This window comes from Stegostoma tigrinum, chromosome 37 (genome assembly GCF_030684315.1).
Source record: "Stegostoma tigrinum isolate sSteTig4 chromosome 37, sSteTig4.hap1, whole genome shotgun sequence".
NCBI classification, from domain to species: Eukaryota; Metazoa; Chordata; class Chondrichthyes; order Orectolobiformes; family Stegostomatidae; genus Stegostoma; species Stegostoma tigrinum.
The window spans coordinates 26,877,075-26,898,287 of NC_081390.1; the positions used below are offsets into that span (position 1 = coordinate 26,877,075).

General features: G+C 41.3%; 1 protein-coding gene across 4 annotated transcripts in view; it reads left to right on the forward strand.

Moving 5' to 3' along the window:
- ccser2a (coiled-coil serine-rich protein 2a) overlaps positions 1-21,213 on the forward strand; it is a 625,227-nt gene that overhangs the window by 120,305 nt on the left and 483,709 nt on the right. For all 4 annotated transcript variants that reach the window (XM_059640304.1, XM_059640306.1, XM_059640305.1 and 1 more), the window contains one exon: positions 16,699-16,789. In XM_059640304.1, coding sequence (XP_059496287.1) covers positions 16,699-16,789 — 91 coding nt within the window. The remainder of the gene's footprint in view (positions 1-16,698; positions 16,790-21,213) is intronic.

Sequence of the window (21,213 nt, forward strand, 5' to 3'; positions counted from 1 at the left end):
GCTATGTCTTAAACGCATTCAGTGACTTAGCCTCAATGATGTGGCAATGAGTTCCACAGATTCGCCACCCTTTAGCTGATGAAATCCTCCTCATCTCCATTCTAAAGGGTCACATCTTTAGATATGGACCCAAAATTGTTTTCAACATTCTGAATGTGGTCTGACATGAGCTTTATACAGCCTCAGCAGTACATTCTTCCTCCTTATATTCAAACCCTCTTGAAATGAATGCTAACATTGCGTTTGCCTTCCTAACATGCAACTTCAGTTTGCAATTAACCTGTACTAAGACTCCCAAGTCTCTTTGTGCTTCAGATTTCCAAAGCCTTTTTCCATTTAGAAAATAGTCTATGCCCCTATTCTTCCTGCCACAGTGCATAATCTTACAGGTTCCCACATTGTGTTCCATCTGCCATTTCTTTGTGCCCTGTCCTAAATGTCCAAGTCCTTCTGCAGCCTCCTTTTGGCTTTCTCAACACTACTTGTCCCTGCACCTATTGTTGTGTCATCTACAAACTTAGCGACAATGCTCTCCATGTCTACACCCAGTTTGAAGATGTATAACATGAATAGTTGTGGTCCCAATATTGACCCTTGTGGATCTCTACTAAAGACTGGCTGCCATCCCGAAAATATCCTTTTATTCTGCTCCAAACAAAAACAGAAACTGCTGAAAAATCTCAGCAGGTCTGACAGCATCTGTGGAGAGAAAGCAGAGTTAATATTTAGGGTCCACTGATCCTTTTTCAGAACTGATGGTAGTTAGGAAAGTAGGTAGTTTTGTACACAGAAGATGGCTGGGGGGAGGAGGTAGAGTAAACAACAGGTGGAGCTAGAGCCCAAAGAGAGAAAAACAGTTGGACAGACGAAGGAGTGGGTAATGGGGAATGAATAGCTGCTAAGGGGGACGATTTGTGGATGATAATAGGCTACTATCACACACTACCTATGTTATAACAAGGTTTCTTGTGAGAGGATGAAGGAAAACGTGGGGAGAGGTATTCGAGCCCTAAAATTGTTGAACCCGATATTAAGTCTGAAGGCTGCAGGATTCCCAAGCAGGAAATGAGGTGCTGTTTTTCTTGCTGCGCTGAGCTTCACTGGAATACTGCAGCATTTCTTGCGGACAGGACATAGGTGTTCTGCAAAGTGGTCACCCAGTTTGTGCTTCATTTCTCCATCATAGGTGTTTGCCAGTATCTTACCCCGTAACACAATGGGTTGTTGCCTTATTTAGCAGCCTCCTGTGTAGCATCTTGTCAAAGACATTCCAGAAATCCAAATAGATTGTGGCCTCGCCTTAGTATGTTTCTTCTCACTGGGATGAAATTCTGCTGTGATTCACAAATTGTCCCCAAAAATACCTGGCAATGCTGCTTCACAGCTTTCCCTGCTAGGCACCCCCTTCCAACCAAATCTGGCCAGTGTGTCCCTTATGTCTTCATTCTGAAACAGTTTTCTCGGGGAGTTTTCAACATCAGTTTGGACCACTCTCTAAACGTGGGTAAGGAGACCTCCTGCTGATAACCCCCTACTTCTAATGCACTGTGGCTATAAGCAGCAGATTTGTATTCAGTCACAATCTGAAACTTCATAGCTTGGCACAATCACCACTCTACTATTACTATAATGCCAACGTCAATCCCGGTTCTTCAGAGATTGCAGCAGGGCATGCCAGGAGCAGCAGCAGGTGCACCTAAAAATGGATTGTCGACCTAGTGAATACAAGAGTTGAGGTTGGTTGGCCCGCCGAGCTGGTTCGTTGTTCGCAGATGTTTCATTACCCTGCTGGGTAACATCATCAGTGCAGCCTCCGATCAAGCATTGTTGTTTTCCCAGAGATAATGGGAACTGCAGATGCTGGAGAATTCAAGATAATAAAATGTGAGGCTGGATGAACACAGCAGGCCCAGCAGCATCTCAGGAGCACAAAAGCTGACGTTTCGGGCCTAGACCCTTCATCAGAGAGGGGGATGGGGTGAGGGTTCTGGAATAAATAGGGAGAGAGGGGGAGGCGGACCGAAGATGGGTAGAGGAGAAGATAGGTGGAGAGAGTATGGGGGGGGAGGTAGGGAGGGGATAGGTCAGTCCAGGGAAGACGGACAGGTCAAGGAGGTGGGATGAGGTTAGTAGGTAGATGGAGGTGCGGCTTGGGGTGGGAGGAAGGGATGGGTGAGGGGAAGAACAGGTTAGGGAGGCAGAGACAGGTTGGACTGGTTTTGGGATGCAGTGGGTGGAGGGGAAGAGCTGGGCTGGTTGTGTGGTGCAGTGGGGGGAGGGGACGAGACGAACTGGGCTGGTTTGGGGATGCGGCGGGGGAAGGGGAGATTTTGAAACTGGTGAAGTCCACATTGATACCATTAGGCTGCAGGGTTCCCAGGCGGAATATGAGTTGCTGTTCCTGCAACCTTCGGGTGGCATCATTGTGGCACTGCAGGAGGCCCATGATGGACATGTCATCTAAAGAATGGGAGGGGGAGTTGAAATGGTTTGCGACTGGGAGGTGCAGTTGTTTGTTGCGGACTGCGCGGAGGTGTTCTGCAAAGCGGTCTCCAAGCCTCCGCTTGGTTTCCCCAATGTAGAGGAAGCCACACCGCGTACAGTGGATGCAGTATACCACATTGGCAGATGTGCAGGTGAACCTCTGCTTAATGTGGAATGTCATCTTGGGGCCTGGGATAGGGGTGAGGGAGGAGGTGTGGGGGCAAGTGTAGCATTTCCTGCGGTTGCAGGGGAAGGTGCCGGGTGTGGTGAGGTTGGAGGGCAGTGTGGAAGCGAACAAGGGAGTCACGGAGAGAGTGGTCTCTCCGGAAAGCAGACAGGGGTGGGGATGGAAAAATGTCTTGGGTGGTGGGGTCGGATTGTAGATGGCGGAAGTGTCGGAGCTTGATGCGTTGTATCCGGAGGTTGGTGGGGTGGTGTGTGAGAACGAGGGGGATCCTCTTTGGGTGGTTGTGGCGGGGGCGGGGTGTGAGAGATGTGTTGCGGGAAATGCGGGAGACGCCGTCAAGGGCGTTCTCGACCACTGTGGGGGGGAAGTTGCGTTCCTTGAAGAACTTGGACATCTGGGATGTGCGGGAGTGGAATGTCTTGTCGTGGGAGCAGATGCAGCGGAGGCGGAGGAATAGGGAATAGGGGATGGAATTTTTGCAGGAGGGTGCGTGGGAGGAGGTGTATTCTAGGTAGCTGTGGGAGTCGGTGGGCTTGAAATGGACATCAGTTACAAGCTGGTTGCCTGAGATGGAGACTGAGAGGTCCAGGAAGGTGAGGGATGTGCTGGAGATGGCCCAGGTGAACTGAAGGTTGGGGTGGAAGGTGTTAGTGAAGTGGATGAACTGTTCGAGCTCCTCTGGGGAGCAAGAGGCGGCACCGATACAGTCATCACTGTAATGAAGGAAGAGGTGGGGTTTGGGGCCTGTGTAGGTGCGGAAGAGGGGCTGTTCCACGTAACCTACAAAGAGGCAGGCATAGCTGGGGCCCATGCGGGTGCCCATGGCCACCCCCTTAGTTTGTAGGAAGTGGGAGGAGTCAAAAGAGAAGTTGTTGAGGGTGAGGACGAGTTCAGCTAGGCGGATGAGGGTGTCGGTGGAGGGGGACTGGTTGGGCCTGCGGGACAGGAAGAAGCAGAGGGCCTTGAGGCCATCTGCATGCGGAATGCAAGTGTATAGGGACTGGACGTCCATGGTGAAGATGAGGTGTTGGGGGCCAGGGAATTGGAAGTCCTGGAGGAGGTGGAGGGCGTGGGTGGTGTCATGGACGTAGGTGGGGAGTTCCTGGACCAAAGGGGAGAAAATGGAGTCCAGATAGGTGGAGATGAGTTCGGTGGGGCAGGAGCAGGCTGAGACGATGGGTCGACCAGGGCAGGCAGGTTTGTGGATTTTGAGAAACGGGCCGTGCGGGGTTGGGGAACAATGAGGTTGGAGGCTGTGGGTGGGAGGTCCCCTGAGGTGATGAGGTAGTTTTCCGACTTGTTGCTTTCCCACTTGTTATTCAAACTCTGGTATCCGTTGGGCTGGATTACCTCACTTCTGGTTTTCCTTTGCAATGGAGTGTATATGGGGTCAAGCTCCATGTGTTTATTGATGGCTTTCTTCATGGGGAGCCAGGCTTCTAGGAATTCCTGTGCTTATCTCCGCTTTGCTTGTCCCAGGATACTGGCGTTGTCCCAACCGACCTGGTGGTTCTCTTTATTCATTTGGGTAAAGATGAATGAGTGTTGGTCATGTCTTTTGATGATCATGTTCTTTTATAGTTAATTTTGTCCTTGCTTGTCCAATGTAGTGTTTGTCACAGTCTCTGCGGGGAATCTTGTATATGATATTGATCCTGTTCATTGTGAGCAGTTGGCGAAGGGTTGATGTGGGTTTGTGTGCTGCTGTGATGCCCAGTGGTCGTAGCTGTCTTGTGGTCAGTTCTAATGTGTTCTTGAGGTAATGTGGCATGATGGTGTCGGGGCATGTAGTATCTTCCTGGTGTCGTTCATGTAATAGGCATCTTCTGACCCAGTTTTTCGGGTATCCATTGTCTTGTAATACCTGGAAAAGGTACTCCCTCTTTTTCCTGGTGTATTTCTGTGCTGCTTCAGTGTGTTGTCCATTTAAATAATGTTCTCAAGCAACTTTGATTGTGTGTGTGTTATGGTGGTTACTGTTGAAATTCAGTACTCTGTGTGTGTGTCTTTCCTGTGTACTTTCCTAACAAAGGTACGCAACAATGCACAACAGTGCAAAAGACAAAGTGAATGTACTTTCATCCATTTTCAACTAAAATTGCTGTGTGGCTAATCCATCTCAGCCCTTTTCTGTGTTCCCTACCATCATAGATTCAGATCTTCATCTAATTCACTTCAGTCCACATGATATGAAGGATTAGCTGAAGATGTTGGCTACTTTCAAGTCTATGGGCACTGACAACTTTCTGGCAATCGGGCTTGTGCTTAGTAATTAGAAGTGCCTTAGCTAATCTCTTCCGTTGGAGTTACTACACGGCCATCTACTGGAAATGTGGAAAATTATTCAGGTATGCCATGTCCCCAAAAGTAGGACGTATCCAACCTAACCATTTACCTCCCTGTTAGTCTGCTCTTGATTGTCAAGCTCGTGATCAAAGGCGTTCTCAGCAGTGCTATCAGATTACACTTGTTCACACCTGCTCACTGATGCTGAGGGTCATTCAACTTTTGAGCTTGTTACAATTTTGTTCCAAAAATGGATAAAGGAGTTGAACTTTAGCAGGAAGTTGAGAGTAACTCCTTTAGACGTCAAGATATGATTTGACAGACTTGACATGGTGTCCTAACAGAACTGAAGTCTGCAGAAATTAGGGGAAAACTCTCCTCTGGTTGGTGTCATTACCAGTGGTTCAAATAATTGTTTAGTCATTGAACTTGAGTATTTCTGAAAAAGGATGATATTACAAATTTTCAGCTATACTGAAATGGTTGTGATTGTTGGTGACAATAATCTCTGTCTCTGAACATCAGTGCAGGAGCTCCTCAAGCTAGTGTCCTCAGTCTAGCCCTCTTCAGTTGCTCCATCTGTAACCTTCACTTCAGAGGGAATGTCTGCTGATGACTGACCAATTTTCAGCATCATTCACAACTCCTTGGATGCTAAAGTAGCCAGAAACTGAATTGTATCAGTCATGTAAATATTGTATCTGCAAAAGCAAGTCAAAGATTAGGAGTCCTGACCCTCTCAAAGACTGCCCACTATTTACAAGGAATATGTCAGGGGCATCAACTCTCATCTAGAAGGACAAGGCGGCAGATTCATGGGATTATCACCATCTGCAAGCTCCCCTTCAAGCCACGTGTCATCCTGACTTGGAACTATATTGTCCCTTCCCTGTTGCTGAGTTGAACTGTCTCTGTCTCTGTGAACATAATTTTGGTGTATACTGGAAATGACCATGGCAATGTATTAAAGCTCTGTAAAAAAAGCTAGATTTAATGCAAGAGAATAATACAAAAAAATGATGCGCATGAAACTTTGCATGCATCCAACTTAATGCATGACATATATTTTAAAAAAGGGAGCATTGATGATAAAAATACTGTAAATTGTGGGTATTCTTAAACAGCTGAATGTATACCAGATGCGACAAAGGGTCACCTTATGCAGCTATTTTCTCTGTTTTGTCAGCACAGTTTCAGCATGAAAACTCAGTAAATTGTCTGCATGTACTGTTTGCTCACACTAAATGTGCAGTATGGCTGCACCATAACTCTCAAAAATTGACTGGTTGCTTTTATTTTCTGTGGCAGATGCCATCAGAGTTTTTGAAGCTAATGGCAGGTTGTATTCATTTATGATGTGGTACTAAAACTGCTGTCAGTACAATTTACAAGTGTGTACACAGTTGGATTTGGGAAAGGAGGAAGAGAAACACACAACTACATTCACATAAATGGATTGGGGAGGACTCAAGTACCACTAGAGTGCGTTGAAACTGAAGGTTTATTCATTGCTCTCAAAATACATTCTCCGTATGCATGTGCTTCTCTATTTTCGTGAGACATTCCTGTGTCCAATGTTGAAAACAAAATCTCTTTAGATTAACTTGCCATTTTGTTAATAAACCATCCCTGCAATAGAGATGCTGTAGTGCTGCTATTGATGGGAGGGTAGAATTGCAATGTGGCACTTTTACCTGGCTCATTACTACTATAAATATGATTTTTGTGAAGTATAATCACAACAATTGACCTGATGTTACAAGAAAAACACAGCAACAGGAGATAAGATTTTATAGTTAGGTCATGAGCAAACAAAAGAATTTTGAAATAAAATTTAGGTAATTATCAGTTAGTACATTGCACCATCTCAATCATAGAGTCTTCAGAACTTACGATGTAGAAGGAAGACATCTGACCTGTTATCTTTCCTCTGGCCCTTTTAAAGAGCTGTTGTAGTTAGCTCCACATTCTAGTTCTTCTGTCTGCAACGCTGCAAGTTCTTCATTTGTGAATACCTGTCCAAATCTGTTTTAAAATAATGGAATCAGCTTCCACTACCTTTTCAGATTGAGCGTTCCAGATTGCAACAACTCTCTGTTAATAAGTGTCTCCTCTTCAATCCTCAAGAACTTCTGACAATTGGATTTGGAATTGGTATCTCTACTTCTTGAACACTTGCCAGAGGGAATAACACTTCTCCATCTGTGCTTTCAAAAAGTGATATCATCTTTGAATCTTCGATGAGGAGAAATTATTTCACTCTAAGTATAATGAATATTTTGAACCCTCTACCCCAGAGGGGTGTGGGAGTACCATAACTGAATCGATTTAAGGCTGAGATAGGCATATTTTGATGTCTTGTACAATCAAGGAATATGGAAAAAGGACAGCAAGTTGAAACTGAGGCCCGAATTTAGCCGTGAGCAGATTAGGTGTAGATGCAGGCTTGATGGACCACAAGGATGACTACTCCTCCTTTTTCTGTGTTCATTCGTTCCCTATTTTGGGAAAACAGTTATAATCTTTTCCATTCATTCCTCATAATTGAAATCTTTCATCCCTGGCGTCATCGTTTTGGTAGGAATACCAGCAAAACGGACTATGTTTTATATATTAAATTGCAGCATGCTGCTGTGCAGAGGGACTTGGGTGTCTTTGTGCATGAATCGCTAAAATTAGGATTGCAGGTTCAGCAGGTAATTAAAAAGGCAAATGGAATTTTGTCTGTCATTGCTAGAGGGATGGAGTTTAAAAACAGGGAGGTTATGCTGCAGCTGTGTAGGGTCCTGGTGAGGCCACTCCTGGAGTACTGTGTGCAGTTTTGGCCTCCTTACTTGAAGAGATATACTAACATTGGAGGGGATGCAGAGGAGATTCACTCGGTTGATTCCAGAGTTGAGAGTTGGATTATGAGTAGACACTGTGTAGACTGGAATTATATTCATTGGAATTCAGAAGAATGAGGGAAGATCTTATAGAAACATACAAGATTATGAAGGGAAATAGATAAGGTGGAGGCAGGGAGGCTGTTTCCACTGGAAGGTGAAACCAAGACGAGGGGGCATCAAAATAAAGGGAAGCAGATGTAGGACTGAGGTCAGGAGGAACTTCTTCACCCAAAGGGTTGTGAATCTGTGGAATTTCCTGCCCAGTGAAGCAGTTGAAGGTACCATGCTGAATGTTTTTAAGGCAAGGCTAGATAAATTTTTGAATAGTAAAGGAATTAAGGGTAATAGTGAGTGGGCAGTTAAGTGGAGCTGAGTCTCAGAAAGATCAACCATGATCTTAGTAAATGGCAGGGCAGGCTCGAGGGGCCAGATGGCCTTCTCCTGCTCCTAGTTCTTATGTTCTTATCCTGGGAAACCTTATCTTTTTTACATTCTAAGATTGTTCAGTTTTCCTGAAGTGTGATATTGAGTATTCTTCATGTTCGTGTAACTGAGGTCTAACCAGTGGCTACATGAAGCTTGTGTCTGACCTCTGGCCTTTTTATATTCTATTCCTCAAGAAGCCAAATTAACCCCCACACTTTTTTAGAACCATCTTATCAATCAGCCCTGTCACCTGTTAAGGATTTGGTTGTAAGGACACAGGTTCAACCACACTTCTCAAAATCCAATCAATACAACATGACCATATTTCTCCTTCAAAACTGCATCACTTGAAACTTGTGCCCACTGAACTTCAACTGCCATCCTTTTGTCCATTTCATCATCCACTCTGTCAACCTCAAAATTGTGACTATCCTCATCTCTGCTGTGATTCTAATTCTGGATGCTGAAGTGACAATTATTTTATGTTCCCTTTAACATCCATCACTTTGATAAAGAGCGCAGTTCACAGGAGGCAGCCAAGAATAAAAGAAGGCTGTAATTTTCCATACTTGTAACAATGACAGTGCTGAGTTTTTGGGACTAGTATTTTTCACTTTTTTTCATTAACTTTTATCTTTACTTGTGCTGTTTGTAGTTTTGAGTGTTTTGTGCTGAACTATTGAATCTATTTCAAGGGGAAAATGACCAGCTCTCTGAGTTGATTTGTCCAAAAAGGATTATAGTTTACTCTTTTAGTTAGTTTCTGAAGAGAAGATATTTGACTTTTATTATTTTAACTTGTTTAAGTCTTGCATTTGATGTATCCGTAAGATAGACCAGTGTATTGAGAGTCTTAGTGAAGTCCGTTTCCTGATCAATACTGATTTTGCACAATATCTTGTGTAGCAAGTTTGAATATTTTTACCTGGGTGTATAGATGTAAAGCATTGAAGGTGTAGGATTGTTGGACAGAGCAATAATAATGCACACAGTGTTAATAAATGCTTAGAGCACACAAATAAGGAGGTGATGTTAAACTTGTGTGAGACACTTGCTATAGACTTAAGGTCATACAACACAGAAACAGACCCTTCGGTCTAACCGGTCTATACCGAACATAATCCCAAACTGAGCTAGCCCCACCTGCCTGCTCCTGGTCCATATCCCTCCAAACCTTTCCTATTCATGTCTTTACCCAAGTGTCTTTTAAACATTGTAACTGTGCCTGCACCCACCACTTCTCCAGGAAGGTCATCCCAGACACGAACCACACCTTGTGGAAAATTTGTCCTTCATGTCTTTTTAAAATCTCTTTCCTCTTACCTCAAAAAATATGCCCCTTAGCCTTGAAATCCCCTATCCTAGGGAAAAGACACCTACCATTAAACCTATCAATGCCCCTCATTGTTTTATTAACCTCTCTAAGTTCACTTCTCAACCTCCTACGCCCTAGTAAAATAAATCCCAGCCTATCCAGCCATTCTTTATAAACTCATACCTTCCATACTTGGTAACAACCTGGTAAATCTCTTTTGAACCCTCTCCAGCTTAATAATATCCTTCCTATAACAGGGCGAGCAGAACTAGACACTGTACTCTAGAAGAGGCCTCACCAATGTCTTGTACAAGCTCAACACGACTTCCCAAGAACTGAGCAATGAAGGCAAGCTTGTTAAATGCCTTTTTAAACATCCTGTCTATATGTGACGCAAACTTCAAAGAATTCTGCACCTGCATACCGAGGTTCCTTCGTTCTACAGCACTACCCAAAGCCCTGCCGTTATTTGTATAAGTCCTGCCCCTATTAATTGTACCAAAATGTAATACCTCCCATTAGACCTCAACTGAAGTCCTAGGTGTCCTATAATGGGAAGAATGTGAATGCATTGAACACAGTGCAGAAGGGATTTACAAGAATGGTTTCAGGAATGAAGAACCTCAGTTATTGGGATAGATTGTAGAGGTTGGGACTGTTCTCTTATGAGAGAAGAAGGCTAAGAGAAGATCATAGAAATTTTCAACATCATGAGTGCGCTCAAAACTGTAGAAAGGGTGATAAGTAATGAGAGGGCACAGTTTTTAAGTGATTTGCAAAAGAAGGAGATGTGATGTGAGAAAACACATTGAGTAATTTGGATGTGATCTTTGAGAAACAAGCATACTTGTACTCTTTTCACAGCAAGAAAATTTGCAAGCACAACAAACAGTTAGGGATGCAAATGGTTTACGAAAATTCACCAATTTGATTCCTGGCATGGCAGATTTGTTGTGAGGAGAGATTGTGTTGACTGGACCTGTTTTCAATGAAGTTTAGAAGGATGAGAGGGAACTTATTGAAACATATAAAATTCTGACTGGGATCGCATTGAAATGTATAAAATTCTGACAGGGCTGGACAGACTGGAGGAGGGGTCCAGAGCAAGGGATCAAGTTCTCAGGATTTGCAGTAGGCTATTTCAGGCTCTAAGGATACATTCCTTCATTCAGAAGGTGGTGAATTTGTGGAATTCTCTCCCATAGACTGTTCTTGAGGCAAAGTCATGCAATATACTTTTTAAAAAAAGAAATAGGTTTCTAGAGGCTAAAGGTGTTCAGGAAATTAGGTGAAAGAATGGGAGTGTGGTATTGAGGGAGAGGATCAGTCTGTCAGGTTGAATAGTTGAGCAGATTGTATGGCAAAATGGCATACTCTTCCAATTTACTATACTTTCACGAGCCCCAGAGTTGTTCACCAGCTTTTTAATGTCAAACTTTCGTCAATAGGACCATCATAAATGGATCAAGAATGAGATGACCCAGTTTTAAGCTGATATGCAAAAGAAGCGATGTGAGAGAGAAAACTTTTCACCTATCATGTCTATTACCTTCCTTTTATTAACTTTCTCTGTTGCTTCATCAGAAAAACATCAATTATGTTAGTCAAGCATGATCAGCTTTTTACAACTCTGTCCTGTACTCCTTAAACCTTTTCAAATTCCTGTTGTTGGGCTCCCTGATTAATGTTTCTAAAATCTCACCACCACTGATGTTAAAACTAGTCAACCTGTTGTCCTCATACTCTTTATTTTCCACGATCAAGTCCTTGTGTTACATCGACTCTTGGAGTTGCAATCTGAGATTCAAGTTGTGAGATCAGGTGACTTATCCATTTTTAACATTTTTCACCCTGTCCATTATCTTTGCTATCCCTGCTTCTTTGGTATTTTGTTGGCATCCTCTTCCTGCAACAATACCAATATAAAGCAGTTGTTAAGTTTTCAAGCTTTTTCCCTGCCCCTTTTTGAATATCACTGTTTGTCTCTAATGGACCTATCTCTGCTTTTACTGATATTATTTGCGTGCCCTGACAGTCGATGTACTTTGGATTCCCTCGTGTTAAAAACCGTTCAACTTACAGATTCTGTCTTTGGCCTATTTTTTGTCTTTACTTTGCTTCTCAACTTATTCATTGTATTTGGTCTGGTTTTCACGTGAAGGTGATAAAAGAAATGTTAAGGAAGTTAACTGTGTTGTAAAAGATACAAGTGTTTGTTTCATGACCAGTATTTGCTAGCAAATGGAGGGACCGACAGTTGGGATTTTGCTTGTGACAAATGCTGTTTGTGATTAATCCTGCCCATGCCAGTTACTGCTCCTGTACTTCTCTGCCAGTTCCTAGTGGCTGCTTCTGTTTGGGGGGAAAAAAAAATTGTGTTTACTGCATTTAGGGAAGAAACAAATGTGCATTTCAACAGTGCTTTATCACTTGTTAAATGTGTGAAAGCAATTGATACACAAACCATTACTTGAAATTGATTTGGCCATTATGTCTAAAGAAGTGGTGGCTAATTTGCACTAGAGGACAATTCTATAAACAGCACTGAGATGGACAACCAATGGATCTCTTTTTAATGGTGTTGATCTATTAGGACCTTTGGCCAAGGCACTGTTGCTTGAATAGAGAGAGGCAACCTTCAATATTCTCTTAAGCCATTGAAACAAGCTGATAGTTGCCTTTCTTCTCTAAATAATGATACTTAGACACTTGTGTTTCATTGAAATGTCAGACAGATTTATAAGTTTGTATCATTTGTCCCCAACATGTGCTTCTAAATCCTCATTATAAAGACTTTCTGATTTTAATTGGAGAGTTTACATACTTGCTGAAGCCCTTACTTCTGTGTCATGGCTGCCTTTTGATTTGTCTATTCTAATGTTTCCCTTATTGGCTTCCTATCCACCACCCTTCATTACTTTACTTTAAGGTTGTCTAAAATTTTGCTGCCTGTATCATATTCTGTACCACATTTCCACCCCCCCCACCTCATAATTGTGTCTATTGACCTTCATTGTCATCTGTTTCTGTCTATTCTGATTGCTTTATGATTACTCTCTTGATTTTAGTAATATTTTCTACCTCAATCCTTCTGAGATGTCTCCAGTCCATCAAGATTGCTTCCATCCAAGATTGATCCATCACCCAATATCGCTTGAAATAAGATAAAACCTTTATTCTAAAATTGCTCTATTGGATTTTGCTCTGTGCACATCAACTGCTGCATTTGCTAAATTAAAATAGGAATTCCATTTCAAAAACTTAATTGCCTGCAAAGTTCTTTTAGACATCCCCTTAATCATGAAAGACTTAATAAAAATACAGTTCCTTATTTCTTTTGTGTGATGTACTTTCCCTTGGACCTGCCATTGTCAACCATGTCTTAAACTGTGTTGGTTCTTTATTCTGGAATTCCCTTTCTAAATTACTCTGCATCTCCATATGATTCTTCTACTAGAAGAATCTTTAACACCCTGTCTCTTGACCACCTACAGTTCTAATGAACGATCACTGGACCTGAAATATTACCTCTGCTTTCTCTCCACAGATGCAGCCAAACCTACTGAGTTTCTCCAACAATTTCTGTAAATGTGAGTTGTTAGTTAGCTAAGCCCTGGACTAGTGCTAAACCAATAATTGACATGTTCTATTATGCAACACACTTTTGTGTCCTTGGTAGTATAGTGGACACAAAGCAAGTTCACTAGCAGCCACTGGTCCAGTAATGTAGGCAAGTCAAGTTTTATGTTGTCATGACATCTGGGAAATTAACAATCAGTTTAATTAATCTGGAATTTAAACAAAACTCGTCTCAGTAAGTGTGCCCATCAAACAACCAGATTGTTGTCAAGCCTGTCTGGTTTCTTAGGTAAAGAAATCAGTTGTTCTTGCTCATTAGGACGATAAGTGATCCCAGTCCCACAGCAATGTAGTTGATTCTTAACAGCTGCCTTAAATGACTGAGCAAGGTTACTCAGCTGTGTTCAAGAGGTGGCTCATCACACCTCTGAAGGGCAATTAAGAATGGCAAATAAACGCTGACCTTGCCAGTTTTAACTGTATCACTGAGTAAAAGTTTTTTTGAGTCAAATCTAATGGTTAGTTAGAAGAGTGGCACTGAAGCAAGTCATTGCCTGAAATCATGCGATTTATTATCCCGATAGATTGTTTGACACATCTCAATTTCCATACGAGTGTTATTTAAAGCTTTGTACAGAACATTAAGTAACAAACCTATCCCATTACCAATAATGCTGAAACAGCTTTTAGGCCACTCAATATCTGCAAAGTGGAATACAGGGTAATGTGAAATGCAGTGTTAATCAGTCTTTTTTGATGTAGAGAAATCTCCTCCTCTGAATATCTCATAAATCATGTTCCTAGCATTTGCTGTTGTTCTCCTTGTGTACCTCACTGATAATCACTTATGGGAAAACAGTGTGTGAATTAGCGAGTTTTGAGAAGATTTGTAGCTCAGGTTGAGGTTCTGGATATGAGTTTGCTCGCTGAGCTGGAAGGTTAGTTTTCAGATGTTTCGTCACCATTCTAGGTAACATCATCAGTGAGCCTCCAACGAAGTGCTGGTGTTATGTCCGGCTTTCTATTTATCTGGTTAGGTTTCCTTGGGTTGGTGATGTCATTTCCTGTTCTTTTTCTCAGGGGATGGTAGATGGGCTCCAAATCAATGTGTTTGTTGATGGAGTTCCGGTTGGAATGCCATGCTTCTAGGAATTCTCGTGCATGTCTCTGTTTGGCTTGTTCCAGGATGGATGTGTTGTCCCAATCAAAGTGGTGTCCCTCTTTATCTGTATGTAAGGATACGAGTGATAGTGGGTCATGTTGTTTTGTGGCTAGTTGATGTTCATGTATCCTGGTGGCTAGCTTTCTGCCAGTTTGTCCAATGTAGTGTTTGTCACAGTTCTTGCAAGGTATTTTGTAGACAAACCAACGGTACACCCATGGGATCTCCGATATCAGGGGTCTTAGCAGAGGCAGTAATGCAGAGACTCGAACAAACAGCTCTGCCAATCATCCAACCCAAACTTTGGGTCCGCTACGTGGATGACACCTTTGTCATCACTAAACAAAACAAATTAGAGGAAACCTTCAAGACCATCAATAATACCCTTTACTGGCATAACATTCACAAAAGAGGAGGAAAACGACAACAAACTGCCATTCCTAGATGTCACAGTAGAGCGAACAGTCAATGGGGAACTTCACACCAGCGTCTACAGGAAAACAACACATACGGACCAAATAGTGAACTACAGGAGCAACCATCCCAACACCCACAAACAAAGCTGCATTAGAACATTATTCCAACGAGCCACCACACACTGCAGCACAGAGGAACTACGCAGAGCAGAGGAAAATCACCTGTACTGCGTATTCAAAAAGAATGGGTACCCTATGAACACAGTCCGCCGATTCCTCAGCAATAAACCCAAACAAACAGACAAAACGGGCTCAGAAACCATATCCACTCTCCCCTACATCAAAGACATTTCCAAAGTGACTGCCAGACTACTCGGACCTCTTGGCATCAGGGTAGCCCACAAACCCACCAACACACTAAAACAGCGGCTAATGAACTTAAATGACCCTATACAGACAACAAACAAAACAAACATCATCTACAAAATACCTTGCAAGAACTGTGACAAACACTACATTGGACAAACTGGCAGAAAGCTAGCCACCAGAATATATGAACATCAACGAGCCACAAAACGACATGACCCACTATCACTCGTATCCTGACATACAGATGAGGAAGGACACCACTTTGATTGGGACAACACATCCATCCTAGGACAAGCCAAACAGAGACATGCACGAGAATTCCTAGAAGCATGGCATTCCAACCAGGACTCCATCAACAAACACATTGATTTGGAGCCCATCTACCATCCCCTGAGAAAAAGAACAGGAAATGACATCACCAACCCAAGGAAACCTAACCAGATAAATGGAAAGCCGGACATAACACCAGCGCTTCGTCGGAGGCTCACTGATGATGTTACCTAGAATGGTGACGAAACGTCTGAAAACTAACCTTACAGCTCAGCGAGCAAACTCACATCCAGTGTGTGAATTCTGTATTAACATTCCTACATTTGATTTAATGATAGTCAAGAACTTGTTGGTTCTATTTCATAGCTTAGGAGATTTTCTGTGGCAAAGCGTTTACCTCCAAAAGGTGTATTTCAGGAGCAGTGAGTATGCCATTAGATTTAATTTCAGCAATCACAATTTCTGTTACTTATTTTCTTGCTGATAATACTATTTACCCTTTTAATTCACTGGCACATTAGATCCTCTTTCAAATCCAGTCAAAGGTTTATTTTTCCGTCACATTGGATGGGTTATCCAGTCTCTCTCATGCTAGATACTGAGGTCAGTTCTTCCTTTTGTTGGAACGAATGCTTTAGTTTAGCTAAGAAATACTTCTTTTGAAATTAAGCTCGATCAGCCATTGTTGCCTATCCTTTGGACTGTTGGATGTTTTTGTAAATGCTTGAAAATATATCACTCCCAATTTGTTTGTTTTCTCTGAGACAGCTCTGAGGCAAAGTAAGGGCTACAACAAGGTGAAGACTCAGAAGATTACTTGTTGCTTTGTTGCGAAAGTTAGTGATTAGTGATCAGTGAATGAAGCAATGCCAAACATTTTAAAGTAAACTGAGCTGCCAGTGCAAATGGGAAAATGAAGAAGCACAAACAATTAATTGTCTTTATTGGGAACAATGCATTGTTCAAACCCTTTTGCCCTATGTGCTTAGGGCCAAAAGCCCTCAGAACCCAGTTTTTATTCACCAGTAAAGTTTCCCTTGTTTGAAAAAGAAAATAATTAACTTTTTTTAAATCCTGCTGCTTTGCATTTCTGTTTATTCTTTCATCAGTGATGAGGTAATTTTTACATCTTCAATATGAAATCCAGTAGTTACATTACAACTGTGGAATATTTTTGTGAACACAAGTTTGAATAATTGACATGACATTTTGAACTTGTTTTGGAAAGAAAACTGGGTATTCTGCTTTATTAAGGGGTAAGCTGACTTCCTCTTGTGCACATTTCTGAAGTTGTTTCTTTGCTGATTTCCCTACAGGATATTTTGAATAACCTGGAATCAGGTGATCTGGATGAAGATGATCTCATGTTGGACGTTGATCTGCCTGAGGATACTCCTTGCAAACTGGGTGAGTAAAGCTTTACATTTAAATTTCAGTAGATCCCATGAGTAATCCACTTGAGGGAAAAGTTTATATTTTCAGTAACCTTCTCTCAGGAATAGTCTCTGTTGTTCCCTGTTGTTTATTAGGAAGATATGTGGTGACTGTTAAGTTTGAATGCTAAAGTTGTCCCTTTTTTGTCAGCTGCCTGTTGAGAGTGGGAACTTTTGTGATACAAGAATTCTTCGTGTGCCATAAATAAACAAAATAGCTGATGAGTCAAAGGTCGAAAATAAAACACACGATATCTTCAATATGTGGGTGTTCCCAATAATTAATCAATGTTAGATTTTAATTATTTATTGTAATACTCAATGCAGAGACAAAACAGCAGTCCCTTTCTTAACAATATCATTGATTAAATCATTCAATTTGTTGAATGATTTTTGTACGTAAGGGGCAGTAGAATGAAAGTGAGAATAGATATATCAAGAATGATAACTTTGGAAACTGAAAACACTGCAGGTGATGTATAAGTCAAAAACAAAAGCTGAAGGGTCACTGGACCCGAAACGTTAACTTTGATTTCCCTTCACAGATGCTGCCAAACCTGCCAAGCTTTTCCAGCAATATCTGGTCTTGTTTCTGATAAAAACTTTGGAACGTTTTTTCTCTCCATGAATTCATGGTATTTTCCATTCATGCACTTGACACTCTATCATCCAGGAATTACATCAGTATTAATAATTCATCTTTTTCCTGGTTAAATGACTTTAGGGTTATTGTCTTTACTTGAAATAAGCAATTTTGCAATGATTGTTGTCTCAAGCTTCAAATCTCATTGTCTTGAGATTGTAATAATACTACATATAGGCCAAAGCTTTTAACAAGTTAATGCATCTAAAATGTTGAGAATTAATTGAGAATGAGAGGTTTGAAAGAATTTGACAAACTGCCAATATCATAGAACAGAACACGAGGAGTGAAGAATCTGCTGGAGTTAATTACCTCTCTGGATAATTTCTTCTGCTGCACCGTAATGTGCTAGTTTTTACTGTTTTGAAATTTAAAAGCGACGATAGTATTTGGCAATATTAATCTCTAGCATGTGCTTCTTATTGAGAACTTCATAATTGTTCTATCAGCTTTAAATCTCCAGTTCTTCTTCTTCTTCCTGATTTTGCACTAGTCAATGTCATTTGTCCTGTAAATTTTCAGTGTACAGCATTCCCATTTTTAAACGAATGGTTGCTATTGATTTATGCAACGCAGTTGCCTTCCACAGTATTTTTTGGGTGGTCATGTAAATCACTACAGAAATGTGGGAAGTGCTTCGTTCCCTTCTTATGTTCTCTCTGTTATTTTTAACATCTACTATTTCCTAGCCTTGAGGAAGAGCTTCAGACTTGAAATTGATTATTTGTTTCTTTCTAGATGCTGGCTCATGCTGAATATTTCCAAACTTTCTGTCTATACATTTGTTGTTAGCAAAATGGAAGTAAAACATTAATTCAGATCTGGTAGGATTTTAAACACTGATTCTTTGGAGTAAAACTGTCAAAGACCATCTCCAGGCTGTAGGTTGATACTGGTGAATGTAGGATAATGGGATGTTGTCCTTCACGCAGAAGTGATCAGTACTTAGTGATCTCCTGACTAGTATAATGAAGGAGGAAACTTCAGATTAGTTCAAATGACAGCAAGAATGGGTATAGGATCGACTATCTCCATGGTGTTGTTCAGGTCACATTGGAGGGTCTGTGATTTTGGAATTGGAGCATTCCAATTCAATGCCGAGTGTGCCTGATATGAGAAAATAAATTCACTCCTTTCTAATGGGAAGTATCTTTTTTAAAAAAAAAACTGCCTTGAATTAGGCAGAGATAACACAGTATGGAGCTGGTGGAACATAGCAGGTCAGGCAGTATCAGAGGATCAGGAAAGCTGACATTTCGGGCCAAGACTCTTCTTCAGAAATGGGTCCTGGCCCGAAACATCAGCTTTCCTGCTTCTCTGATGCTGCCTGAGCTGCTGTGTTCCTCCAGCTCCACACTTTGTTACCTCTGACTCCAGCATTGGCAATTCTTACTATCTCTGCCTTGAATTCGGCAGTAGTTTATGGTTCGGGGAGATGATTGCAATGTGGTGATGTCACTAGCCTCATAATCCAGAGGCCAGCCTAGTACTGGCCAAATTGCAAATTGCAAGATGACAGCTGGTGGGGTTTGATTCAATTAATAAAATCTGGGATTGGGGCTGTCCTTGGGTGCGAACTAGGTGGTGGTTAGTACAAGAGAAAGGATGATCCAATCCAATGGGGTGGAGGGGGGTGTGCAGAATAGTGGAGGGTTTCCCTCAATGTGTAAAGAGCATTCTCCCTTTCTTCTGGTACGTTTTCTAAAACAAATAATTTAAATAAAATGGTATTGCTTCTCCTGCCGTCTTGCTCACACTAACCATATAATGGAGTGATGTTGGGGTTAACTGAGTTTTAAGAAGCTCAATTAACACTTCATTTTTATTGACATATAGTGGACAGGTTGCCAGGTTCAGTATTCAACCACGAGTGAGTTGGGGGCAGGTGGATCGGAAGTTGGTGAGCTGGAGACCCCTTTTACTTCATAAACTCTTCATGCCATAAAATATGCTCACAATAAGGAAATGCTGTGAAAAGAAACATGCGCTGCTACATCCATTAGGGCACTTTATGTAATCCATTCATTTGGAGTCGATTAGCTTCTATACCATTATTATGGATTACATTTTTACTGTATTGTGACAAACATTTCACAGCTGGATGATCTGTCGAAAGTGAAACACCGTTTTTGATCAGCCATGGACCCAAACATTGGCTTTTTCTTGACTTCCAATTTCATTCTGCAGCACTTTTTGTTCCAGCATGAAATCCTTTGCAACCTTTTGTTGTTTATTGAAGCTTCCTGAACAGATAGCTTAGCTTGTTAATGCTTCTTAGATGTGATTGAAATGCACAGCGCTGAGTGAGCTGGTTGACCTTTATGAAAGCATAATAATGTTGTGTACTGTGTCTGTGTCACGTATTGAGAGATTTGTGGGAGGATTTGGCAACAAATCAGCTCGGCAACGCAAACTTTTGATTGCAATCTTTGATTTGCATCTTGTAGAACAGTTAAGTGCTGAGACCTCTATCTAATGATTATGGCAAGATAATGGAGGTGAGGATGAGATGGGGCAAGAATGTGCAGATATTATATTTTTGCATAAATTCCAAAAAATGGAATCATCATGAAAAGCATTTTTAATTAGAATTTCCTGTTGTTTACCATTGGGAGGCAGTCTCTCTCTACAAAGACTGTTTCCACTGATTTTTGTTGTTGTGCTATGGTGCAATTAATTCTTGGAATGGCATAAACTGCATGCAAAGTGAAGCCTTTGGTTAGATACATTTGAAAGGACTTGTTGCAGAGTACCATCTAATTGCCTCTGTGCTGTCATCCCATCTTTTGTTTCCAAATTATTTAACAGTTACTCAATGCTAAAGATTTTTGGTAAGCAGATTTTATAAATTCTAAGTAGCAGTTTTAAAACCAAGTTCCCTCTTCCTCAATGGCAGTAGGTATGTAATTCTTGATACTGGCTCCAGGAAGCTGGAAAAAAATGCGATCTCAAAGAGCTTTGTCACAGACCCTCAGTTCCACCCATTGACTACCTTTTTTAAATTTTTATATTCGTAAGCATTTTGGTTGGCCTTTATATTAGTCACTAAATTATTCTCATATACTCTTTGCCTCTCATTGCCTTTTTCTTAAGATTTCCTGTGGATTTTCTATATTCAGCTGGGTTCTTTATCATATTATCAATCTTACAATTGGCATAAGCCATTTTTTATGATTAAGACTCTATTTTACTTTCTTTTAATTTCTTGTATAATTTGGTATTTACTGTTTTACAGTTTTCTGATTGGGTTCCTTAGAGTTTCTTTACTGCGATTGAAGCTTCACTTCAAAGTAAGTTTTTCAAGTGAAGAGCAACAACCCAGTTACTGGTGTGTGGCAGCGATACGTGCTTTCTAAAAAAACTATACTCCTTCTAAATCACATATGGGATATTTTGCAAAAGAATTACAAGTACATCATGAGGTTTACATATCAATTATTTATTCTAGTTCATGACAGTAAGGAGTAATTTATCGACCAAACCTCTGTTGTTTTGGGCAAATAAAGGAGCCAAGATGTTGCTGTGGCTCATTAGCCATAATGCACTAGCAAGTACTATTTCCTTTGCTCCCAGATTCCCATAAAACTAGTATTTTTGACAACTAATGAGCAAAGGAAATGGAAAATGCAGCTTGCCATCTTGGGAACATCTAATCTGTGAAACTCAAAGACAATGTACCAAATTCTGACATCTTGAGTGGGATTGTTTTATGTCCTGTTCTTGCAAGATATTTGTGCTGTACTTAGGTGTTTGCA